The sequence below is a fragment of the Sciurus vulgaris genome, assembly GCF_902686455.1.
Source record: "Sciurus vulgaris genome assembly, chromosome: 3".
Classification (NCBI taxonomy): Eukaryota; Metazoa; Chordata; class Mammalia; order Rodentia; family Sciuridae; genus Sciurus; species Sciurus vulgaris.
This window is the reverse complement of record NC_136463.1, coordinates 57,156,089-57,176,075: the sequence shown is the minus strand read 5'-3', so window position 1 is coordinate 57,176,075 and position 19,987 is coordinate 57,156,089. Positions and strand designations below refer to the sequence as shown.

General features: G+C 46.9%; 4 protein-coding genes and 1 long non-coding RNA gene across 10 annotated transcripts in view; 2 read left to right on the top strand and 3 right to left on the bottom strand.

Annotated features, from left to right (window-relative positions):
• LOC306656229 (transmembrane 4 L6 family member 5-like) overlaps positions 1-793 on the bottom strand; it is a 36,575-nt gene extending 35,782 nt beyond the window's left edge. Inside the window, exon 1 of the mRNA XM_079131210.1 lies at positions 715-793. The gene's annotated coding sequence lies outside the window, so the exon portion shown is untranslated. The remainder of the gene's footprint in view (positions 1-714) is intronic.
• On the bottom strand, positions 464-6,446 carry ZMYND15 (zinc finger MYND-type containing 15). Of its 5 annotated transcripts, XM_079131192.1 has the most exons (13): positions 5,362-6,446; positions 4,488-4,722; positions 4,240-4,395; positions 3,816-3,976; positions 3,160-3,312; positions 2,771-2,851; positions 2,522-2,638; positions 2,345-2,433; positions 2,160-2,258; positions 1,873-2,026; positions 1,723-1,781; positions 1,328-1,488; positions 467-986 (listed from the first exon to the last, which is right to left on the bottom strand). In XM_079131192.1, exons 1-13 carry the CDS (start codon positions 5,945-5,947, stop codon positions 815-817), a joined length of 2,223 nt encoding a protein of 740 aa, XP_078987318.1. In that variant the 5' UTR covers positions 5,948-6,446; the 3' UTR covers positions 467-814. The 5 variants fall into 5 exon arrangements, with proteins under 5 accessions (XP_078987317.1, XP_078987319.1, XP_078987318.1 ...); XM_079131194.1 differs by lacking the exon at positions 2,522-2,638; XM_079131195.1 differs by lacking the exon at positions 1,723-1,781 and having other exon boundaries at positions 853-986.
• LOC306656248 lies at positions 1,093-5,332 on the top strand. Its single transcript, XR_013762456.1, has 3 exons — positions 1,093-1,167; positions 3,123-3,238; positions 5,058-5,332. It is a non-coding gene; the product is annotated as an uncharacterized lncRNA (long non-coding RNA).
• On the top strand, positions 5,386-12,811 carry CXCL16 (C-X-C motif chemokine ligand 16). 2 transcript variants are annotated; one of them, XM_079131209.1, is made up of 6 exons: positions 5,386-5,501; positions 6,722-7,255; positions 7,600-7,738; positions 8,000-8,082; positions 10,037-10,456; positions 10,911-12,811. In XM_079131209.1, exons 2-6 carry the CDS (start codon positions 7,189-7,191, stop codon positions 10,967-10,969), a joined length of 768 nt encoding a protein of 255 aa, XP_078987335.1. In that variant the 5' UTR covers positions 5,386-5,501; positions 6,722-7,188; the 3' UTR covers positions 10,970-12,811. The 2 variants fall into 2 exon arrangements, with proteins under 2 accessions (XP_078987335.1, XP_078987334.1); XM_079131208.1 differs by lacking the exon at positions 5,386-5,501 and having other exon boundaries at positions 6,515-7,255.
• A 137-nt stretch (positions 12,812-12,948) lies between these two features.
• On the bottom strand, positions 12,949-14,770 carry MED11 (mediator complex subunit 11). The gene is made up of 3 exons (XM_079131225.1): positions 14,257-14,770; positions 13,869-13,999; positions 12,949-13,288 (listed from the first exon to the last, which is right to left on the bottom strand). Exons 1-3 carry the CDS (start codon positions 14,339-14,341, stop codon positions 13,151-13,153), a joined length of 354 nt encoding a protein of 117 aa, XP_078987351.1. The 5' UTR covers positions 14,342-14,770; the 3' UTR covers positions 12,949-13,150.
• Between the last annotated feature and the right edge of the window lie 5,217 nt (positions 14,771-19,987).

Genomic DNA, 19,987 nt, shown 5'->3' with positions numbered 1-19,987 from the left:
GACCTTGTCACTCGTTTTTGTGTTTTTGTGCGTCTCTGTACCGGGGCACTTAACCATTGAACCACATCCCTAGCCCTTTTAATTTTTTATTTTGAGACAGGGTCTCCTTAAATTGCTTAGGGCCTCACTAAATTGCTGAGGCTGACTTTTAATTTGCCATCAAACTGCTTCTGTCTCCCAAGATGCTGGGATTGCAGGCACGCACCACCCAGCCTGGCCTCAAATGTATTTTAAAAGGATACTTTGGCAGTAATTCGAAGATGAGATACGATGAAGCTTGCTGTGGGACTGGACATAAATAGCTGGATTTGAGTGATTTTAGATCAGCTCAGCAAAAGTTGATATTATTGGATATAAGGGAAATGAGGGATGAGAGAAAGTGGAGCTGGGTGGCTGGGGTCTTTCACTGAATTCAAACCAAGGGGTCTATGGGTCCCTAAAAGGTTGTCTACTTCCCTGTCCCACTAATGAGAATCCAATTTCTGCTTCTCAGTCTTTCCTTGCGTTGGGGCAGTTCCCTGAGGGATATGTTGGCTGGATATAAAAACTGGGAGAGGTCTGAGATTACCAAAGATGATCAGCATTCCTGAAGCTGAGTTTGAGAGCAGACAAGTCATTCCCAAATGCTCTCCTTTCTCAGTTGAATGGCCCAATTAAGAACATGTAATCAAAAGGTCTATGACTCAATGGTTTCAAACAAGTAATTTTATTCACCTTTTCAGATTTGACCAACCAATCCTCCCCTTTGGCCTAGAGTGTTTGTTTTCTTCTAGGATGTGTTTGGAGAAGGAGTACACTGCTACTATCTTTGCACTCATCTCCGCCGGCGGACTCCGCGTCCAGCCTTCTTTTCTCCTCGGCGCCTTCGGGCGGGGGCAGGAGGAGCTATGGGAGTGGGGGCTGGGGGCGCAGGGCCGGGCGCCGAGCGGGCCCCGCTGCCTTGGGGAGGCTTGTAGATCAGATGGAAGATGAAGGCGTTGCAGTACCTGCAGGAGGCGCATGGGCGTGGTGAGAGGCGGGGCCTGGGCTCCTAGGGGCGGGACTTGTGGGGGGCCCGCGTTCGAGGGGCGGGGCTAGATAGGGCTCCGCCCACCAAGAGGGGCAAGCAGGACCTTTTGCACCATAGGACGAGGAGTTGGGGAAAGTTCGTGAACTGGATCTAAAGGGGTATGTTGGGGATTGTCTGGAACAGCCGGGGGGTGGTGGTAAATAGTGGGCTATAGGGCTGAGGCAAGGATGGTCCCAGGAGAGCAGGGACCTTTTAGGGTGCAGAGAGTAAGAGAGATTATGTGTCCAGAGGGAAAGTGGGTTGGCTGTGGGCCTTTACCAGGGCATGCAGTTGTCAGCCGCTCTGAGACGAAACGGGGAGCGGAAGGGGTTGGGTTGTGGAGGACTGGTGCCCCCTCCCGTGGCCACCGCCATGGTCTGGTGGTCCATCACACAGCCGTACTCGCTGCTCTCGGTGAAGAAAGCAGGCACTCGGAGAGACTGAGATAGGGGCAGGGCTTTAGAGACTCCCGGAGAGGCTCCTCCCCCCAGATATATCCCAAGCCTCCAGGATGACAGAAGGGTTGAAAACTGAGGCCCCAGAACAGACCAGGATGCAAGAAAGGCACGAGACTGTCACAAAGAGAGTCAAGAGGACCCATGGGTGTTCCCCAGGTTTGTGGAGCTGGGAGAGGAGAGTAGACTTTCAGAAAAAGAAGGAAGGAGATACCCCACCTGTAACCTGGGCAGAGAGCTCATCCACGTGTCCTTGAGACCAAAGCCCGAGTTAAATCCTGCCCAGGGAGAGCAGAGAGATGCTGGCTTCCATGATCTCCTTCTCTCCTCCCGTCCACATACTTCTATCCCTGAGCCCCAGTATCTCACCGATAACAAGGTCAGGCTTGGGCCCCTGGAGCAGATGATAGGGTCTGGCTGACACCTTGATCTGCAGGTCTCTGCGACCCCCTTTCTCCTTAGTCCCAGAGTTGAGCCGTGCTGATACCCCAGAATTAGGACGGACAGACACCTCAGGGCCATCCTATGGGACCAAGAGTGGGGTGGGGAAGCCACCAGAAATCAGGTGGAGGCACCAGGTAAGACAGAAGAATGAGGAGAGGAAGGCCCCCATTAGGAGTCCAATAGGCAGATCAGGGCCTCCCTCAAGTCCTCACCCTTTGCAGGGTAAAATGTTGCTGGTCATTCTCAGCTGGCAAGGCATCACCCACAAACTGCAGCTCCAGGGCCACGTGAGGGAGCAAGACCAAAAGCTCCTGAAGGACAAAGAAAAGGCAGGTCTAACTCCCATCCTGTGTCCACCCCACAACCAATTCCAGTTTCCAAGCCAGGAAAGACTTACCCAAAACACCATGACAAGGTCAAATTCTTTCCCTGCCTCTACCACGTGGATCTTCAGCGACTGCTTGTTCTGAATATTGAGCTCAGGGACTAGAGTAAGGCCAGCTTTTAAGGATATGGTCTTTTTCAATTATCCCTCCTGCCCCTACATCCCCCCATCCTGCCCTGCACTCCTTACAGGACTGGGGCACCAGATGGGTGATGACGTAGTACACGGTCAGTGGGTAGGTGAGAAGCACAGCCATGGGAGAGTCGAGGCTGAGGCCCCGCCATGTGTAGTAATCCTGCCACGAGCCTGGGGAGAGTGGATTACTGGGGGACTCAGCCTGAACCCCAACCTCTCTGGTCTAATAGCTCCCTTTTTCTCAGATACCCAGGCTTCTGGCCCTATTGTTCCTGTCCCTATCTCAGGGCCCTTCCAGCTCACCAAAGAGGGTCCTGGGTGGATCTGAGGGCACTGGAGGCATCAGGGAAGGCCCATCCCCCTGGAGAAGCTGGTAGGGATCTCCTGAGAAGATGAAAAGAGGAGGAGCCTGGGGTCAGGGAAGCCCCATCTGACCCATCTTCTCTTTTTTCCAGAAGAGCTCTGTTCCCTGAGAGAGGGCCTAGAACTGCAGTAGGAAGGATGAGAGCCTTTTTAGGGTCAGGGCTACTGGATGGGGTAGGCAGGGTGACCCCTTTGAGGGCTTCAGAGAGGCTTGAAATGGCACTGTTGGTAGGGGTTTGGTGTGTATATGAAGGAATCATCTGGTACCTGGACAGCATTTCCTTCCCTCTAGGCTGAGGGGCCTATGCCTGATGAAAGGCCCCACTCACCACTGAGAAGAAGGCTGAGGGATGGTGTGCTGCCTCGAGGGTGCCTGGGGGTGCCAGGTCCTGGAATCAGCATGCTGAGGTGAGTCCAGTAGCCACGAGTGAGGCCCCGGGAGGCCAGGAAGGCTTCCTTGTTAAAGGTTTCACTGGTCACCTCTGGAGAAGGAGGGGAGGTATTGAGGGCCTGATGGCAAGGCCCCAAGACTTTAGCTCTCCCCAACCTCCCCCAAGGAATCTGGGTCACAGTCTGTTTCTTGTCAGGGAGGGAACTATCATTTCTGAGAGTCTACAGTGTACCAGTCCACATCATCCTTGTAACAATTCTGTGGGATGCTACATTTGTTTGTATCCCTCTTTTACCAATAAGGAAACTGAGCATCCAAGAAGTAATGTGGTATGTTTTATGTTGCACTGCCAGTTGGTGGTGCAGCTGGGAAGTAAGCATATGAAACCCTACCTGAAAGTCCCCTGAGCTCTCACAGGGATGCAGGCACCCAGTTTTCCATTTCAGAGATCCTTTCTTGCCCAAACCTTATTCCAGGGGTCTAGACTTCAGGCAAAGGCTTTCAGTTTCAGAACCTTGTTTCTAGGCACCCAGGTCCTATCCCAAAGACCTAGTCCCGATGTTTCCCCAGCCCACTCTGACCTCCTTATGGTACCTGCAGTGTAGGTGAAAGGTAGAGTTGCCAGTTCCCCTGCCCGCTCCATGAAAGCTGCAAGCCTTGGGCACCAAAATCGGTGGCTCACATCATCTGGACATCGCCGCCAATCAGCCCGGAGACAAGCCTCTCCACAGTACAACACGGCACTGCACTGGGGACTGGGGGACATGGGGTGATAGGCACCTAGTGTTAATCTCTTTAAGTCCTATCTGCTGGCTGTCTGCCCTGCAGCTGCCCATATGTCATTTGGCCTGTTTGTCTTATACCCTATAACTTGCCTGTATTACCTTGTTTTGGTTTTTTTCCCCCATCTTTGTCTTCATATTTCCCTGACCCTCCCTGTCTCTCTGTCTGCTGTCTCCAACTGACCTGGCTTGCTTTTTTTTCCTTGTTAGGGTCTTTTTCTTTGTGGGCTACTCACCAGGGTGTTAGCTTCACTTCAAAGCTGTGCCTATGACAAACATGGCAGGTTCGAGCCCGAAGGGAGGCAAAGGTGAAGCCTGGCCGAGGACCCCATGTCCGCATTGGGGTCTTTGCTAACTTCACACCCAGTCTTGGGACCAGGCTCTCCAGCTCTCTGAATGGGGGTGGAGATGGCATCAGGATGGATAAGGGGCTACAGAGTCCAAGCCCCAGACCTCCCCATCCTCTAATACCAGATTTCTGTACCTATGCAGCTGAGCATCTCCCACTGTAAGCTGTCGGGGCTTTCGGGGGTCCCCAGAGCCCATGGGGCAGGCCATGCTGTGGCAGAGAAGAGCATAGGCCCGAGAAGCTAGGTTCTCAGTTCCTGAACCCCAGCCCACATTCCCTTGGACTCCATCCACTAGCAGATCAATGCCCAAGATGGTGCCATGCTCATCCGTCACCAGTAAGAGGCAGGAAAGGTGCAGGGGGGCAGTCTCTGGGGAAAGAGAGAAAATTTGGGAGAGGCAGTAGGAAACAAAGCAGGGTCAGGGGTATTAAACTCAAATGCTGTGGGGGCTAGGTAAGTAACTTCAGTGAGTAAAGTAGACTAAGTGGAGGGGGCATACCTCTTTTAAGGCAACAGCTACTATACAGTACCAGAATTTGCCACATGCAGAAATGCAGGCACATTGTCAGAACTTTAGATTTTTCTTGAGGAAGTGTAAATCTAGATTTTTTTTTTTTTTTTTTTTTGGTACTGGGGATCAAACCTAGGGGCACTTTCCTACTGAGCTACATCCTCAGTCTTTTTTATTTTTTATTTTGAGACAGGATCTCATTAAGTTGCTGACACTCTCAAACTTGCAGTCTTCCTGCCTCAGCATCCTGAGTTGCTGAAATTACAGGCATGTACCATTGTGCCCAGTTCATACTTTTGGATTTTTATTGCTTCCAATGTTTAAATGCTGACTTGAAAAACAAAAAAACATTGTGGTTGATGAAAACACCTTTTTGGGCCAGATGATCCAAAGACCACCAGTTTGTGACTCCTAACTGAGTCTGAATGACAGGGGTTGACTTCAAAAGGGGAGGATGGCTGGGCAGGACATAGGGCCGGCTGGCTCTGGGTTCTTACCACTCCCGCGTTCCTTTCTCTTCTCAGGTCCCATTTCTTCCTCCACTTTGTAATCTCGGCAGCCATCTTCACCACACGCCTCCTGTTCAGTCTCCTCTGGCTCCCCTGGAGGCTTGGCTTCCTGAGGGGATTCCCTGCTGGTAGGGGCTGGTTCCCCATCCTCCTGTGGTTCCACCTTCTCTGTGCTTGCACCCTCCTCTTCTCCATTCTCTCCTTCTTCATCTTCTTCCCCCTCCTCTTCCCCTCCCTCCCCATCCTCTAGGCTGACAAAGCTGACATAGGGGCTCAGGTCTTGAAGGTGGAGTGGAGGCTCATCTCCCAGGAGCCGGGCAGCCCCCAGGCCTGGTCCAGGGCCTGGCTCTGCCCCTTGCCCCAGGCTGATGCCCACACTACGGTTGGGCAAGACATGGAGCACCCAAAGGGCAGGGTCCTGGGGCAGCCTTCTGATCTGAGCCTCCAGCTGTCGCCAGCGGCCCTCAAGGCTGGTCCCCACAGTCCCTCGTTCTGCCACAAACTTGCGGAACCAGCCAAAGAGGAGAGCAGCGAAATCAAGGAATTCATCCCGGTATCCAGACACAAACTCCATGTCTTCAGGGGGACAGGGCCTGGGCCCAGACTGATCAGAGGAAGGGATAGGGTAGTGTTGGGAGAGTTTGGGGCTGGGTCACTAAATGGGGGAAAGCGTGGGTTTGAAGGTTACTTAGGGTGGATCTATGGATGAATATTAGGAACTGAGAGTTGGGTTTTTGGGAATGAGGATGGGAGATCAGGGGTGGAAATGTTGGGGGGCTGGATTGGAAAGTGGGCTATTAGGGTTGAAGATGAGTACTCAGGGATGAGATGGTATTTTGAGCTCAAAATTTGAGTACTCAGATCCTCTAGAGTTTTAATTAAGGGTAGAGATGAAGTAGGGTTAATCCTATGGAGAAGGGTTTGGTGAGGAAGGACGACCCATTGGTCTATGGGGTATGGGAAGAGGGGATAGGAGCTGAGGCATCCCTGGGGCTTTGGCGTGAGCCCCAGTAGACCTAGCCCCACCCGGTCGCCCCACTCCTCCGGTACCTGCAGCCGCCACTACTTTTCGAAGGTAAATACCTCGGGGCGGGGGGGGGGGGGGAGAGCGTGACGTCAGGGCTGCCCGAGCCCACTGCCAGTCCCTCGGGTGGCCACGCCCTCCCGGACTGGGTGCCTTGGCGGGTGGCTGCCCTAGTCAGTGCGTGCGCGGCTGACCTCAGGCCTGAGTCCTTTGACCGCTTCACCTCAGCCTTGCGAGTGGATCCCGCTGCGACACAGCGGGGGAACAGGGGAAGTGAAAACATGCTGGAGCAGGTGGGAGTCTAGCCGGTCATCCATTTCACAGGTCCGCGAACTGACCTATGGCGGCCAGAGGGGCTGACATCCCTGAACCGAACTCGATCATCTCGTAGGGTCACTGCCCACCTACTCAGACTCGTCTCACCCCGCAGTCTGAATTTTCTTTCGGTTTCGTCGGACATTCCTGGCGGTCCCCTCCGTCGACTCTGGGTTAGGCACGGGGCTAAGGAGCACGGCTTTGGGGATTTCCCTGCGGCGGGAGGCAGACGCGGCGCGGGCTCGGAAATACTGACCAGAGGTCGGTTCGGGACGGCGCGAGCGCCGGGCGGAAAGCCGCCGCCGCCGCCTCGCGCCCACTCCCCAGCCGAGACTTAGCTCCGACCGCCCCCGCAGTCAACCTGAGGCCGGCAGGAGAAGGAAGCGAAAGCCATCCGTAAATTAGCTGGGCGCCACACTCCCCGATCTTGAGTCAGGGAGAGGCGGCCCTACACCTAAACTCCCCGGATCCCGGAGATGAGACGGGGCTGGGGACGCCCATTCCTCGCGCTCCTATTTCTGCTTGCGCTGCTGACTCTGCCAGGTTAGTCAGGAGCGGGTTTCGGAGTCCAGATCCCGGAGTCCCCGGAAGGGAATGGGCGAGGGAAGGGGACACTAGGGCCGTGGCGTTGAGTGCAGAACTGGGGCGCTGTAAGGCTTCCAAAGCAACTGGGACAAGTGGAAGTTCCTTGGAGACAACCGGGTCCTGGTGGGATTATGGACGCTTTGGGCGAGGGGCATCGGATGTGTGGGTTGAGGCTGCGGGCCAGACCCCAAGGTCTAGGGGAGAGGCTGCATGGGACAATGAGTTGGAGACTAAGTAGATTAAGTACATCAGAGGAGATTCTTGGCTTGAGAACAGGTGCCGACCACCTTTATCCCATTCAGGAGATGGCAACGAGGGCAGCGTCACTGGAAACTGTCTCTGTGGTACTAGAATTTCTTCTAACCTCCCACCATCGTTGCAAACCATGGATCATTTCCGAAAACACCTGAAAGCCTACAGTCACTGTGGATTGTACATCAGGTAGTCTCCTCTCTCACCCGGCAGGCAATGCCTTCCAGTCAGTCCCTGCCAGTTGTCTCCAGGAATCCTTTCTGGTCAATCCCAAACTCCCTCCGGGTGAACCCTGCCTCGTCTCCGGGTTCTGTTCCGGAGATGCACCATCTTTTTTTCTCTGTTTCACTTCACTGGGGATTTCCAGTCTCAGCAGAAACAACTTTCTTTGGCTGACGTCATGCCTTTGGAATGAGGGAAGGTGCTGAGACCAGGTTCTTCCTCTTACAGGTTCCAACTACCTTTGCGGAATGTATGTGGGCGCATCCAAGACCCATGGGTTCGTGAATTGGTGAGCTGCTTTGATCGCAGAGGTGAGAACTTTGACTTTCCTCCTCAGGCACTGGGCATGGCAGCGTCCACCTTACAAATTCCTTTGCCTCTGTCCTTAAGCCCTGACACACTACATCTTAGAAGCTTCTGATTTTGGCCAAAGTACTTTCGCTTAAGTTCATGTCTACCAAACATCATTTACCATCTTCTTCGTGATTTTTTGGCAATTCTACCACATGTGACGTATTTCACTTAATATTTTTCTTGAAATCGCTATTATATAAAACATTTTCATATATAATATAATCGCTTTTGTATTTTCCTTGAAATCACTTGAAGGCACTGTTTTCATTTTCCAATAGTTAATTATGAAAATTCAGACATATATAAAAGTTTAAAGAATTGTAAAGTGAACAACATATGTCCATCACGTAGGCTGCAATATTTGATTTATATATACCTATATTTCACATATAAAGCAAATGTTACAATGTGATATTCACAATATTGATATTACTTCATTTTACTGTATTTGCTTATTGCATATCCTTCTCCTAACCATCATTAATCTACCTTATTTTTTAGAATTTTTTCTACATTTTTATTGGTGCATTATAGTTATACATAATGGTGGGGGATCTGTTGTTACATATTCATACCTATGCACAATATAACCAATATAATGTGGCCAATTTCACTCCCCAGTATTTCCCCTTTCCCTTCCCTCCTCCATTCCCCTGGGTCCCTTTCTGCTGTTCTATTGATCTCCCTTTGATTTTCATGAGACATCCCTCCTACTTTCATTCCCCTTTTGCTCTTTAGCTTCCACATATGAAAGAAAACATATGGCTCTTGGCCTTTTTAGTTTGGTTTATTTTGCTTAACATAATGTTCTCAAGTCTTCCATCCATTTTCCTGCAGATAACATCATTTCATTTTTCTTTAGATCCATCTTATTTTCTTTCCTTCCTTCCTTCCTTCCTTCCTTCCTTCCTTCCTTCCTTCCTTCCTCTTTCTTTCTTTCTTTCTTTCTTTCTTTCTTTCTTTCTTTCTCTTTCTTTCTTTCTTTCTTTCTTTCTTTTCTTTCTTTCTCTTTCTTTCTTTCTTTCTTTCTTTCTTTCTTTCTTTCTTTCTTTCTTTCTTTCTTTCTTTCTTTCTTCTTCTTTCTTTTCTTTCCCTCCCTCCCTCCCTTCCTTCCTTCCTTCCATCCTTTCCCCCCTCCCTCTGTTCTTTCTCTCTCTCTCTTTCTTGCAGACTGAACCCAGGGGCACTACCTCATTTTTCTTTAGATCCATCTTATTTTTTGATGCATTTCTTTTTTTCTTCCTTTTTGATACTGGGGATTGAACCCAGGGGCACTACCACTGAGTCATAGCCCTATTCCTTTTTATTTTTTATTTTGGGACAGGGTCTCCCTAAGTTGCTGAGTGTCTTGCTAAATTGCTGAATGGCTCCAACCCCATTTATTACCACTAGATCATACCCTTTTTGTCCATTTTTCTACATAACTGTCCTTTCTTCATTCAATCTAAGCACAAAAATAGTTTTTTCCTGAGTCTGTGTCTTCTTTCTGCAGGCTCCCATGTTCTATAAAACTGATTAAATAAATTGGTTATGCTTTTCTTTTGTTAATCTGTTTTCTTTTGGGGAGGCATTGGGAGTTAAACCCTGGGGTACTTTATCACTGAGATACACCTCCAGTTCTTTTGATTTTTTAATGTTGAAACGGTCTTACTAAGTTACTAAGGGTTGCTAAGTTGCTGATGCTGCCCTCAAACTTGAAATCCTCCTTCCTCAACTCCTGAGTTGTTGGGATTGCAGGTGTGTACCACCACACCCAGCTTCAATTTTTAAAAAAAAAATTTTTGTTATAGGGATGTCAGCCATGGTTTTTGGGATCGATGAGGAAAAGTTACCACTTTTTCTCTCCTATACCTCTGTCTGCTTTTCACCTGTTCCTTGATAGCCCAGCTTTCTCACTTCTTTCCTTTGCAGAGTGCGGACCTGAACATGGGGGGAATGTGGTCAACCAGGAGCATTTACCTTTTCCCAGCACTCCAATTCCTGAGTCCGCAGGGGGAACATCGCCAGACATGAACACTCCTACCCAGATGTACCTGCCACCCATTCAGCAGTCTACCCAGCAGTTCAAGCTTCCATCAGGAGCACTGCCTTTGGACAAAGAGCTCACCCACCTAAATGAAACCACCACTTTCACTGTGGGTTATGGCCTGGGAACTGAGTTTAAGGTTAAGGAGAACCAGAGACTGAAGGAAGAAATAGCAGGCACTGCATCTGAGGAATCAGCCATGGTGCCAGTGCTGTCCCTCCTGGCCATTGTCTTCATTCTCACTGGAGTCCTTCTCTATTTCTTGTGCAAAAGGAGGCGGGAACAGTCTCTACAGGGCTCTTCAGGTAAACTGGGCTTGTGAACGCCTTCCCCAGGGACCCAGGATTCCTTCCTGGCAGGAGTCCTGCCCCCAGTAGTTCTCAGGTAGCTGGAGACCTGACCCTGGAACACAAATATTAACATTTCCTGTGCTATGGAACACAGGTTGTGAGAGAAGAGGCAGCTAGAGATTATGGAGTGGGGAGGAAGTCACCAAGGGCCCAGGGACCAGTACTTGGACTTTAAAGTCAGGTAGTGCTTGGAGCATCAAGGAGATGGCAGCTAGACCACACTAGTGGGAGATGAAGCTGTGGAAAAGGGTGAGGATCATTCAATAAATTTACAAATCTTTATTGAGCACTTACTATATAACAGACCCTAGATGTCTTTGTCTTAGAGTATGATTCCCCAATTTAAACTATTATCCACTTCTCCAACCTGCTTTGATCTCAGAGCTCATTATTTCTTTATCCTTTCCAGACTGGCAACTCCATTATACACTTGTGACTCCAGTCTCTAAAGCCTGCACCAAGAAATGAAGCTGATGAAGATAAAATTGATTTATTTTTATACTTCATGTAACTAATACAACTTCTGACACACATAAGGTACAATATTCAATATTTAACATGTGACTAACCAACCACTACACTTTCTTAGCCCCCCATTCCTGTACTGGAGACTGAACCCAGGGCTTCACACATGCTAGGCAAGTGCTCTACCACTGTGCTACATCCCCAGCACTTTTTATTTTTGAGTCAGGGCCTCTGTAAATTGGCTGGCCTCAAACTTGGATTCACCTGCCTCAGCCTCTGCAGCCTCTGAACAACTGCGACAGGTATGTACCACCATACCCAGCTTTGTCCCACCTCTTTTTTTTTTTTTTTTTGGTACAGGGGATTGAACCCAGAGGTGCTTAACCACTGAGCAACATTCCTGGCTCTTTTAAAATTTTATTTAGAGATGGGTCTCACTGAGTTCCTTAGGATCTTGCTAAGTTGCTGAGACTGGCTTTGAACTCATGATCCTCCCGTCTCAGCCTCCTGAGCTGCTGGGATTACAGGCATGTGTCACTGTACCCACAAGTTTGTCCCTCTTTAAAAAATAAACCAATGTTATAAAATCTGGGCGCTGAGGATGTACCTCAGTGGTACAGTGCTTGCTTAGCATATGTGAAGCTCCGGTTTAAATCCCTAGCACTGCTAAAAAATAAAAACTAAAGGAAAATAAATAAAACCTGCCTTTTATCCTACATAATGACAGCTTAGACAAAATCTATATGTGCCTCTTAACTACTAACAATTATTTTTAGCATGCTATAGTGATGTGGCCATATCAGTGTTTACAGCAGTTCAATTCACCATAGCTAAGCTCTGTAACCAACCTGGATACCCTTCACAGGTGAATGGACAAAGAAAATATGATACATACACACACACACACACACACTGGAATATTTCTCAGCCATAAAGAATGAAATGATGGCATTTGCTGGTAAATGGATGAATCTGGAGATTATTATGCTAAGTGAAATAAGCCAATTGCCCAAAACCAAAGGCTGAATGTTCTCTCTGATATGTGGATGCTAATGCATAAGAAAGGGAGGGAAGAACAGAAGTACTCTGGATTAGACAAAGGAGAATGAAGGGAAGGGAGGGAGGATGGGAATAGGAAAGACAGCAGAATGAATTGGATATTACTTTCCTATGTTTTATATGAATTCACTACCAGTGTAACTCCACATCATGTACAACTAAAAGAATGGGAACTTATATTCCACATATGTATAATATGTCGAAACAAATTCTATTGTCATATATAACTAAAAAGAATTAAAAAATAAATATAAAAATAAATAAAAATTATTTTTAGGATTTGGGTGGTGGTGCACACCTGTAATCCCAGTGACTTGGGAAGCTGAGGCAGGAGGTTCTTAAGTTTGATGCCAGCCTGGACAATGAAGCAGGACCCTGTCTCAAAATAAAAAGGACTGGGAATGTAGCTCAAGAGATAGAATGTTCCTGGGTCAATTCCAGCACTACAAAAAAAATTTTTTTTTTTTTTATTGACTCTTTTCTCTATAGATATTTGCTTCAGGCCCTTGCCCCTTACCATAACTCCTGTCTTCATTTTATTGTTTATGGTCCCCCCTAGTCACAAGTCTCCCTGCACACTACATCAGCGGTTCCTCTCCAAATCCACACCAAAGGTCTGGGCTCTCCCACTTTTCCTCCTCAGTGGCTTTGTGCTGATGCTGTTCAGGTTGGGTTTACTTCTTCAATCCCTTGCATCATTCATATATACCCCAGTTAAGAATCTGATTTATTTTTAAAAAAATTGTTGTTGCTTTTATTAATAAAACCCTTAGTTTTTGTTTTGTATATCTTCCAGTAAGGAAGAACATATCTTCATTAGGCTATCTTTGGGAGCCTGGGGCAGGGGCATGATGGACATGAGGAAGTGAGTTTGGCAACTGAATGTCCATCTCCTGAACTTGCTAAATGTAAAGCAAGAGCACCCTGCTGGAGAAGTCAGGCCACATCTGTGGGCAGGACTGGGCTTTAGTTTCTCCATTTCCAACTTCTGGTCCTTGTCTTAGTCTTCTCTGACCAGCAGAGCATGTATGTTTCAGTTCCTGTTCCCCATCCTGCAAGCTTCTAAGTTCTGTCCCAGGGTGCAGGTCATTGTCTCCCTCCACACTCTGGATCCACCTCCTTGGTTTAGTTCTCCAGCATCTGTTCACAGGTGCGGGCCACATCATTGAGCTTGAGGCGGGCATAGTCTACTCGCTTCAGAGCCATCTGACAGTCCTTCCTTGAAGAGTAGCTGGAGCCCTCATGGGGCTGCCCAGTGGCCACCTACAAGATAGTTAAGATTGATCAGTGGAGCCCCACCTCCCTTACCTAACCCCCAACCAAACATTAGGTTTCTTGTCTCATTTCTTTCCTGAGTTTGATCTGTTAAGCAGCCTGGTAGGTGAGTAACTAAGGCAAATCACTTAACTTCTGTTAACATCTATGAAATGGAGGTGAAAATAACTACTTTTTAGAGTTGTTGTAGGATAAGGTAATGATGAATGTCTGGCACACATAAACGTTAGGAGATAGTGGCAGCTGTCATAAGGACCTTGGAACCCCCTTAATCCTGTCCCTTTTCTTGGGATGTAAGTATGTGGGGTCTCATTCCTAGAGATCAGGACGGTTGTAGGAACACAGTTTGTGGCTTTAGTATTGATTACATCACTCTCTCAGGCACTTCCCCATACAGTGGTTCAGGCCTTTACTTCTTTTCTTTTCGGGAGGAAACAAGTCCTGGAAGGAAGGTTTCCGCCCTCCAGTTGAGAAGGCCTGATTTTGCTCAGCTAATGCTCCACTTAGGCTAAGGCTAAGGCTAAGGTTGCGATTGGGTGGGCGCACAACACGACCCTGACACACCCACCTGGGTGAGGTAGCGAATCTGAGCCGATAGCTCCGCCTCCACGTGCTGCACCGAAGCAGTGAAGGCTGCCGCCTGCCGGTCTAGGAGCCGCTCATTGGTTTTTTCCTTCGATAGTTCCAGGATTACTGTCCCTGCGGTGGCGGAGAGAGAACGGGGCTCACTGGAGAGGGCGGGGCTCACTGGAGAGGGCGGGGCTCACTGGAGAGGGTGGGACTAATCAGAGATTGGCAGTATAGCCCCGCCCCAAGGACAGCAGCTCCCACCCCACTTTCGCCGCGCACGCGCCTAGGATCCCTCCCAAACCACGCGCCGAGTCTCGGATCAGCGCATGTGCGCGCAGCTCCGGCTCGTTTTCGTCTCTCTGCCTTTCGCTCGTCGCATTCCGAACCTGCATTCTGGAGGATGGCGCCGATTTCCCGTTCGATGTCTTCCAGGGCGCGTAGTCGCTCGTTCGCCAGGCTGTAGGTAGCCATCGTCCCTCTAGGAAACCTCCACAGGATTTTGTCCTTCTGCTCAGTGCAACGCTTGGGCCCGGAAGTGGTTGTCGGTTTGCGCCTGCGTAGAGAAAACTAACGAACACTACAGTTCCCAGGGTTCCCAGCGCACTCTCGCCCTTCTCTGTCCACTTGGGGAACTACCACTCCCAGGGCGTCCTGCGCCTGACTGCGTCTGCGCCTCCACCGTGGACCACCTGTGTTTCGGGGTGATGTTGAAATAGCCCCCGTTCTGAGACCATTCATGCTTGCCCGCCTTCGTGCCACTGCTTCGTGGACCATACTTAATTATTCTATAAGGATTTATTAAGTGTCTGCTGGGTGCTAGGTGATGATTGGATTTCTAGGGCATTCCTTAAGACTGGATGGCCATGGGCCCTTTGTCTGCCAACCACGCCCGAGGAAAACTTGACTTGGTGAGTGTTACATTATTCTCCCTAGGACTTTTCTCTGACCGCGAGTCCAAACGCAGCACAGACTATTGATGTATTTATTTTCTGTTGCTGGCACCCTCCAGCCTTTTTCTCTTTCCTTTTCTGGTTACTTATAAGCTGGGATCAGGAGATATAAAGATGAATGAGGTGGACTCTTATGTGATAGTTAAATAGATGTTTTGTTAGAGATATGCTTAGGGTGTATCACAGGGAGTCCAGAGGAAGGATTCTTGGAGGAACCGCTTCTTGAACTGAATCCTCAACGATGAGAGGTTGAAGTGGAAAAGGGAAACAGCATAGGCAAGAGTATGTGAAAGGCTTACCACATTTGGAATCCAGCAAGGGGTTCAGTTTGAACGGAGTGTGGTAATGGTTAGGTGTGACACTGGGAAAACTGAATGGGGAGCCAGATCAGGAAAAGGCTTGTAAGCTAAGTAATTTGGACTTTGTTCTGAAAAAATTTGGGTACCTTCGAAGGAATTTTAGAAAGTGTTTTATAACCAGATTTACCTTTTTGAAAAGATCACTCTCTACAGCTTATAGATCATCAAGAATGAAACTAAGGTGGTGGCCACATGCCAGTAATTCCAGGGACTCTGGAGGCTGAGGCAGGAGGATTGCAAGTTTGAGGCCAGCCTGGGTAATTTAGACTGTGTCTCAAGATAAAAAAAAAAAAATTTAAAAGGGCTGGAGATGTAGCTTAATGGTAGATTGCCCTTGGGTTCTATCTCCAGTACTGGGGGAGGGTTCCAACTACATTTTTTTCCCTCTGAGACTCAGCACACTTAATTTTTTTCTCATAAAACCATTGGGTGTGGGTAATTCAGTGCTCCACAAATCATACAGGGACTTAGGCTTGCAGTGCACCTGGGCCATCCTTTAGGGTCTTATCCTCAAAAATGTGGTCTGCAGTTTAGTAGCAGTGGCATAACCTAGAAAATTGTTAGAAATGCAGAATCTCAATCCCCATCCTAGACCTACTGAATCAAGTTTGTGGGTTTTTTGGGGTGTGTATGTGTGTTTGGTGCCAGGGATTGAACCCAGGGGCACCTAACCACTGAGCCACATCCTCAACCCTCAGGGTCTTGCTGAGTTGCTTAGGACCTCATTAAGTTGCTGGTTTTGAACTTGGAGTTCTCCTGCCTCAGCCTCCGGAGCTGCTGGTATTGCAGGTTTATGCCACTGCGCCTGGCCAGTGTTTGTGTTTTAAGATCCCCAGGTGATTTGTACGTGTAGTAAAATTTGAGAAACACATTCTAGAGTATTGTTCAAACTGTTGGTCCCATTCCTGGGTTGCAGCTGGCACAAGTGGGGAGAGAAAATGTGGAGGAGGCAGACCTGTCTCAGGCAAGTGACCCATATCATTTCTACTCACATCCATTGAAGAAAACTTGGTCATATGGTCTCACCTACCTCTGAGGTGCAGGGAAATCAATTTTTTTTCCTAGGCAGCCAGCTGTTGTTCTATTACTATGAAAGAATAGATTTTTAGGGAATAGACTCACAAATCAAAATTCTCAATTATGCAGGCAGAATAAAGGCATTTTCATATTCACAAGCTCTCAAAATTTTTCTATGCATCCTTTCTATATGCATCCTTTCTCAGTAAGTTATTAGACTTAAACCAGAAGAGGAAAATAGAGGATCCAGGAAGTAAGCCTTAATTCATGAGAGGTGACTGGGAACTCCTGGGTTACAGCTAGGGGAATTCCAGGACAGCAGGTGGAAAGAATAGCTAGTTCATTAGCAGGATCCTGGAGAGATTGCTTTAAGGAGATGAAAGAGATGAATATTTTAAATTGTTCAAAATGTAGACTTTTTTGGAGGAGAGTATGGCACTGAATTAGTGATAAATTCTGACATTAAGCAAATTTTAAAATGCCAGTTAAGGGAAACGGTTGTATAAGAACAGAAAGGTGGGGCTGGGGAGATAGCTCAGTTGGTAGAGTGCTTGCCTTGTAAGCACAAGGCCCTGGGTTCAATCCCCAGCACCCCAAAAAAAAAAGAAAAAAAAAGAACAGAAAGGTAATCATAACATACCACATGACTCAACCATGAATAATCTTTGCATAACCATATTAAATTCAGAATTTTGGTCTGATCCCAACTGATAATATAATTCCCTTTGGAGAATGGGGGATGGGCGCAAGATGAAAGCTGTTCCCTGGTGATTGAGTTTAGTCTTTACCTTTTATGGTGGGAAGCCATAGATGCTTAAAATGAAAATCAAGAAGACAAGTAGGTTTGGACATGTGGAGATAATGTCAACAGAAACATCTAAAGGAAGTGAAAGTAGATGCCTCTGAGGAGAAAGAGATTTTGAGAGGTATGGGTTCTGCTTTATAATGTAATGTGTTTTGTAGTACTATTTCACTCCTTAAACTATGTGCATATATTACTTTGAAAATAAAAAGTTAGTTATACTGGGCATGGTGGTGCATGGCTGTAATCCCAGAGACTCGGTAGGCTAAGGCAGGAGGATCGCAAGTTCAAAGCCAGCCTCAGCAACTTAGCAAGACCCTGTCTCTAAATAAAATATTTAAAAAAAGGACTGGGGATGTGGCTCAGTGGTTATGCACCTCTCTGTTTAGTCCTTGGTACCAAAAAAAAAAAAAGGTCAAGAAAAAGTGAGAGAGGAAATAGAGATGTACTTTACTGTGAAAAAGACCTAAGTGTGGAGGAGAGTTTGGTTTCATCCCTTTCTCCTTTTTCTCCTTTCTTTCTCCCTTCAGTTGAAAGATTTGTGTGGGTTTATTTACTGTGAAGAAAGAGCTAGTAAAGGGGGGGGGGGTGGAAGAGAAGGGGCTGGTTCATTGAATCTAAGCCTCTGAGGAGGTGGGAAGGGAGCTGTGAGCACAGGTGGAATGATTAACTTTGAACCAAATAAGCATCATAACCTTGTTGAAAATTGGAAAATTGGTGTAGGTGTCAGTGTTTATAGGGGTGGGAAGTTGAAATCATTCATTTTCTTTGCCTTATCTCCATGAAAAGCAGAAGTTCCTAAAAGGAAGGTGGAGAATTAGTAGGATGGGAGCAGGAGAGGGAGGTGACCAAGGACATGGAGAAGGGACAAGGGTTATCAGAGACAAAGGTTATCAGGTATCAAGGTCTCAGCTTAGGTTAGAGACCGTAAATTTATGGTAGCCCTAAGTTGATACCTGGGGCCTAGCATACTGTTGGCAACTAGGATGTGTTCAAAAATATTTGTTGAATGAAAAAAATAAGTGTGGTTGTATGATTTCTCTCAAGTAGTGCCTATCAGCTCCCTGTTAGTGGAAAGGGGCAGGAGATAGTGGTACAGATCCAAGGGTGGGGTTTGAGAGAATTGTGAAAGAAGAAGAAATTGAGTATGCTGATAAGATAGTGGTTGATCTAATGATCTGGAAATGTAGGCTGGAAATAAGAGGAAGTGTCAAGTTGTGAAGGGACCAAGAGCTTTGTAATAAAAAACTTAAGCCATTAAAATGTCAAAGTACATTTTACTGTCATGTATAACTAAAAAAAAAAAAATAAAAAAATAAAAATAAAAAAAGAAGCCATTAAGAAAGTGATTATAGCTATCTTAAAAATTTGTGTATTATTAAAAATACTAGAAGCATTATACAGGCACATACCTGTAATCTCAGCAATTTAGGAGGCTTAGGCAGGAGGATGGCAAATTCAAAACCAGCCTCAGCTGCTTAGTGAGGCCCTAAGCAATTTAGTGAGTCTCAAAATAAAAAATAAAAAGGGCTTGAAGATGTGGCTCACTGGTTAAGCACCCCTGGGTTCAATTCCTGGTACCAATAATAAATAAATAATAAAAAATGAAATACTAGAAGCAAAATGTTTGGGATTAGATAAAGGTGAACATCTGTGGATGTAGTGGTGCACACCTGTAATCCCCACCACTGAGAAACCTGAGGCTGGAGGATCATAATTTTGAGGCCAGCCTGGGGAACTTAGTGAGACCCTGTCTCAAAATAAAGGAAAGGACTGGGGATGTAGCTTAGTGGGAAGGTGCTTGCCTAGCATGCATGAGGCCATGGGTTCAATTCCTATACCACAAGCAAAACAAAAACCATGTATCTACAAGGACAATTATTCTAATACTGTTTGAATTAGCAAAATAGTGGACATTCAATATGTTCACTAGTAGGAAGCTGGTAAAAATAAATGATATCTAGGCAATGAAGAAAACATTCTTTAAAAAAGAATGAGGTGGATCTATATGTATTGCTTAAGGAATGCTCTTCTAGATACACTATTAAGTGAAAAGGTGTAGAAGAGTTCATAATATGCTAGTCTTTGTATTTAATATAAGCTAGTGAATACATAAATCCACACATGACTGAATATGAAATGTATCCTTGGAAGGATAATCAAGGAACTAGCAATAGTGGTTGTCTCTGGAAAAGAGAAATGGAAGGATAAGCAAGAAGGGAGCCTTATTTTCATTGTTTACCCGTTAAATGCTGTTTGAATTTTTAAAAACCATGTTGCATGTATTACTTCCTAAAAAGCATTAAAACATTTAAAAGCTTAAAAACGATTGTTCTCAAAGTGTGTTAATTATACATCTAGATTCATGAATTCTTCTTGGGGGCTCCTGACTTAGAATCCAGGATGGTAGAACTAGACTGTGGATCATTATTGTGTCTCCCAAAGTGTTCTCATTCACGTGAAGCAATTGGAGATCCATGGGCTTACAGATCAAGGAGCAGGGTCATGGCAGTCAGAGGGAGGCCTGATCCTATGGTGGGGTAAGCAAGATTATTGGCATTGGCAGCATTTAAAGCCTGTGAATAAATGATTTAGCTACATGTATAAGCTTTGATATAGACTAAGGGCCTATAGACTTGTCCCCATTGCCTCTGACTGGTTGTTCCAGTCCAGGGTCTCCAAGTCCCCAAAACATGCTCTGTTCCTTTCAGCCTTCACATTTGGGTTGCCATGGTCCAGAATGCTCATCTCTGTGTGGTCTCTTAACTCAATTCTCTCTCAGTTCTCTGCTTAAAGGTCACTTCCTCCAGGGAAATCATCCCCAAACCCCAGCCTTTCAAACTCCCTGTCATGTTTTCACAACTCCTATACTTTCCTTGGAACACAGGTACTGTAATTTAATAGATAGGGAATGACTTAATATTTGTTTTGGCTCTACTTTTGTGTCCCCTCTATCATGCCTGGCACATATACTTAAATCAAAATGAGT

Bases quoted from the DNA above. Each gene is read 5' to 3' on its own strand.
- ZMYND15 (XM_079131191.1), bottom strand. From the start codon at position 5,947: ATGGAGTTTGTGTCTGGATACCGGGATGAATTCCTTGATTTCGCTGCT. The intron at 4,396-4,487 runs GTACAGAAATCT...ACCCCCATTCAG, and splicing joins GGAGATGCTCAGCTGCATAG to AGAGCTGGAGAGCCTGGTCC. The intron at 2,639-2,770 runs GTGAGCTGGAAG...CACTCTCCCCAG, and splicing joins TCCACCCAGGACCCTCTTTG to GCTCGTGGCAGGATTACTAC.
- CXCL16 (XM_079131209.1), top strand. From the start codon at position 7,189: ATGAGACGGGGCTGGGGACGCCCATTCCTCGCGCTCCTATTTCTGCTT. The intron at 7,256-7,599 runs GTTAGTCAGGAG...TATCCCATTCAG, and splicing joins TGCGCTGCTGACTCTGCCAG to GAGATGGCAACGAGGGCAGC. The intron at 8,083-10,036 runs GTGAGAACTTTG...TTTCCTTTGCAG, and splicing joins GAGCTGCTTTGATCGCAGAG to AGTGCGGACCTGAACATGGG.
- MED11 (XM_079131225.1), bottom strand. From the start codon at position 14,341: ATGGCTACCTACAGCCTGGCGAACGAGCGACTACGCGCCCTGGAAGAC. The intron at 14,000-14,256 runs GTTCGGAATGCG...CCGCCACCGCAG, and splicing joins CGCCATCCTCCAGAATGCAG to GGACAGTAATCCTGGAACTA. The intron at 13,289-13,868 runs GTGGGTGTGTCA...ACTATCTTGTAG, and splicing joins AGATTCGCTACCTCACCCAG to GTGGCCACTGGGCAGCCCCA.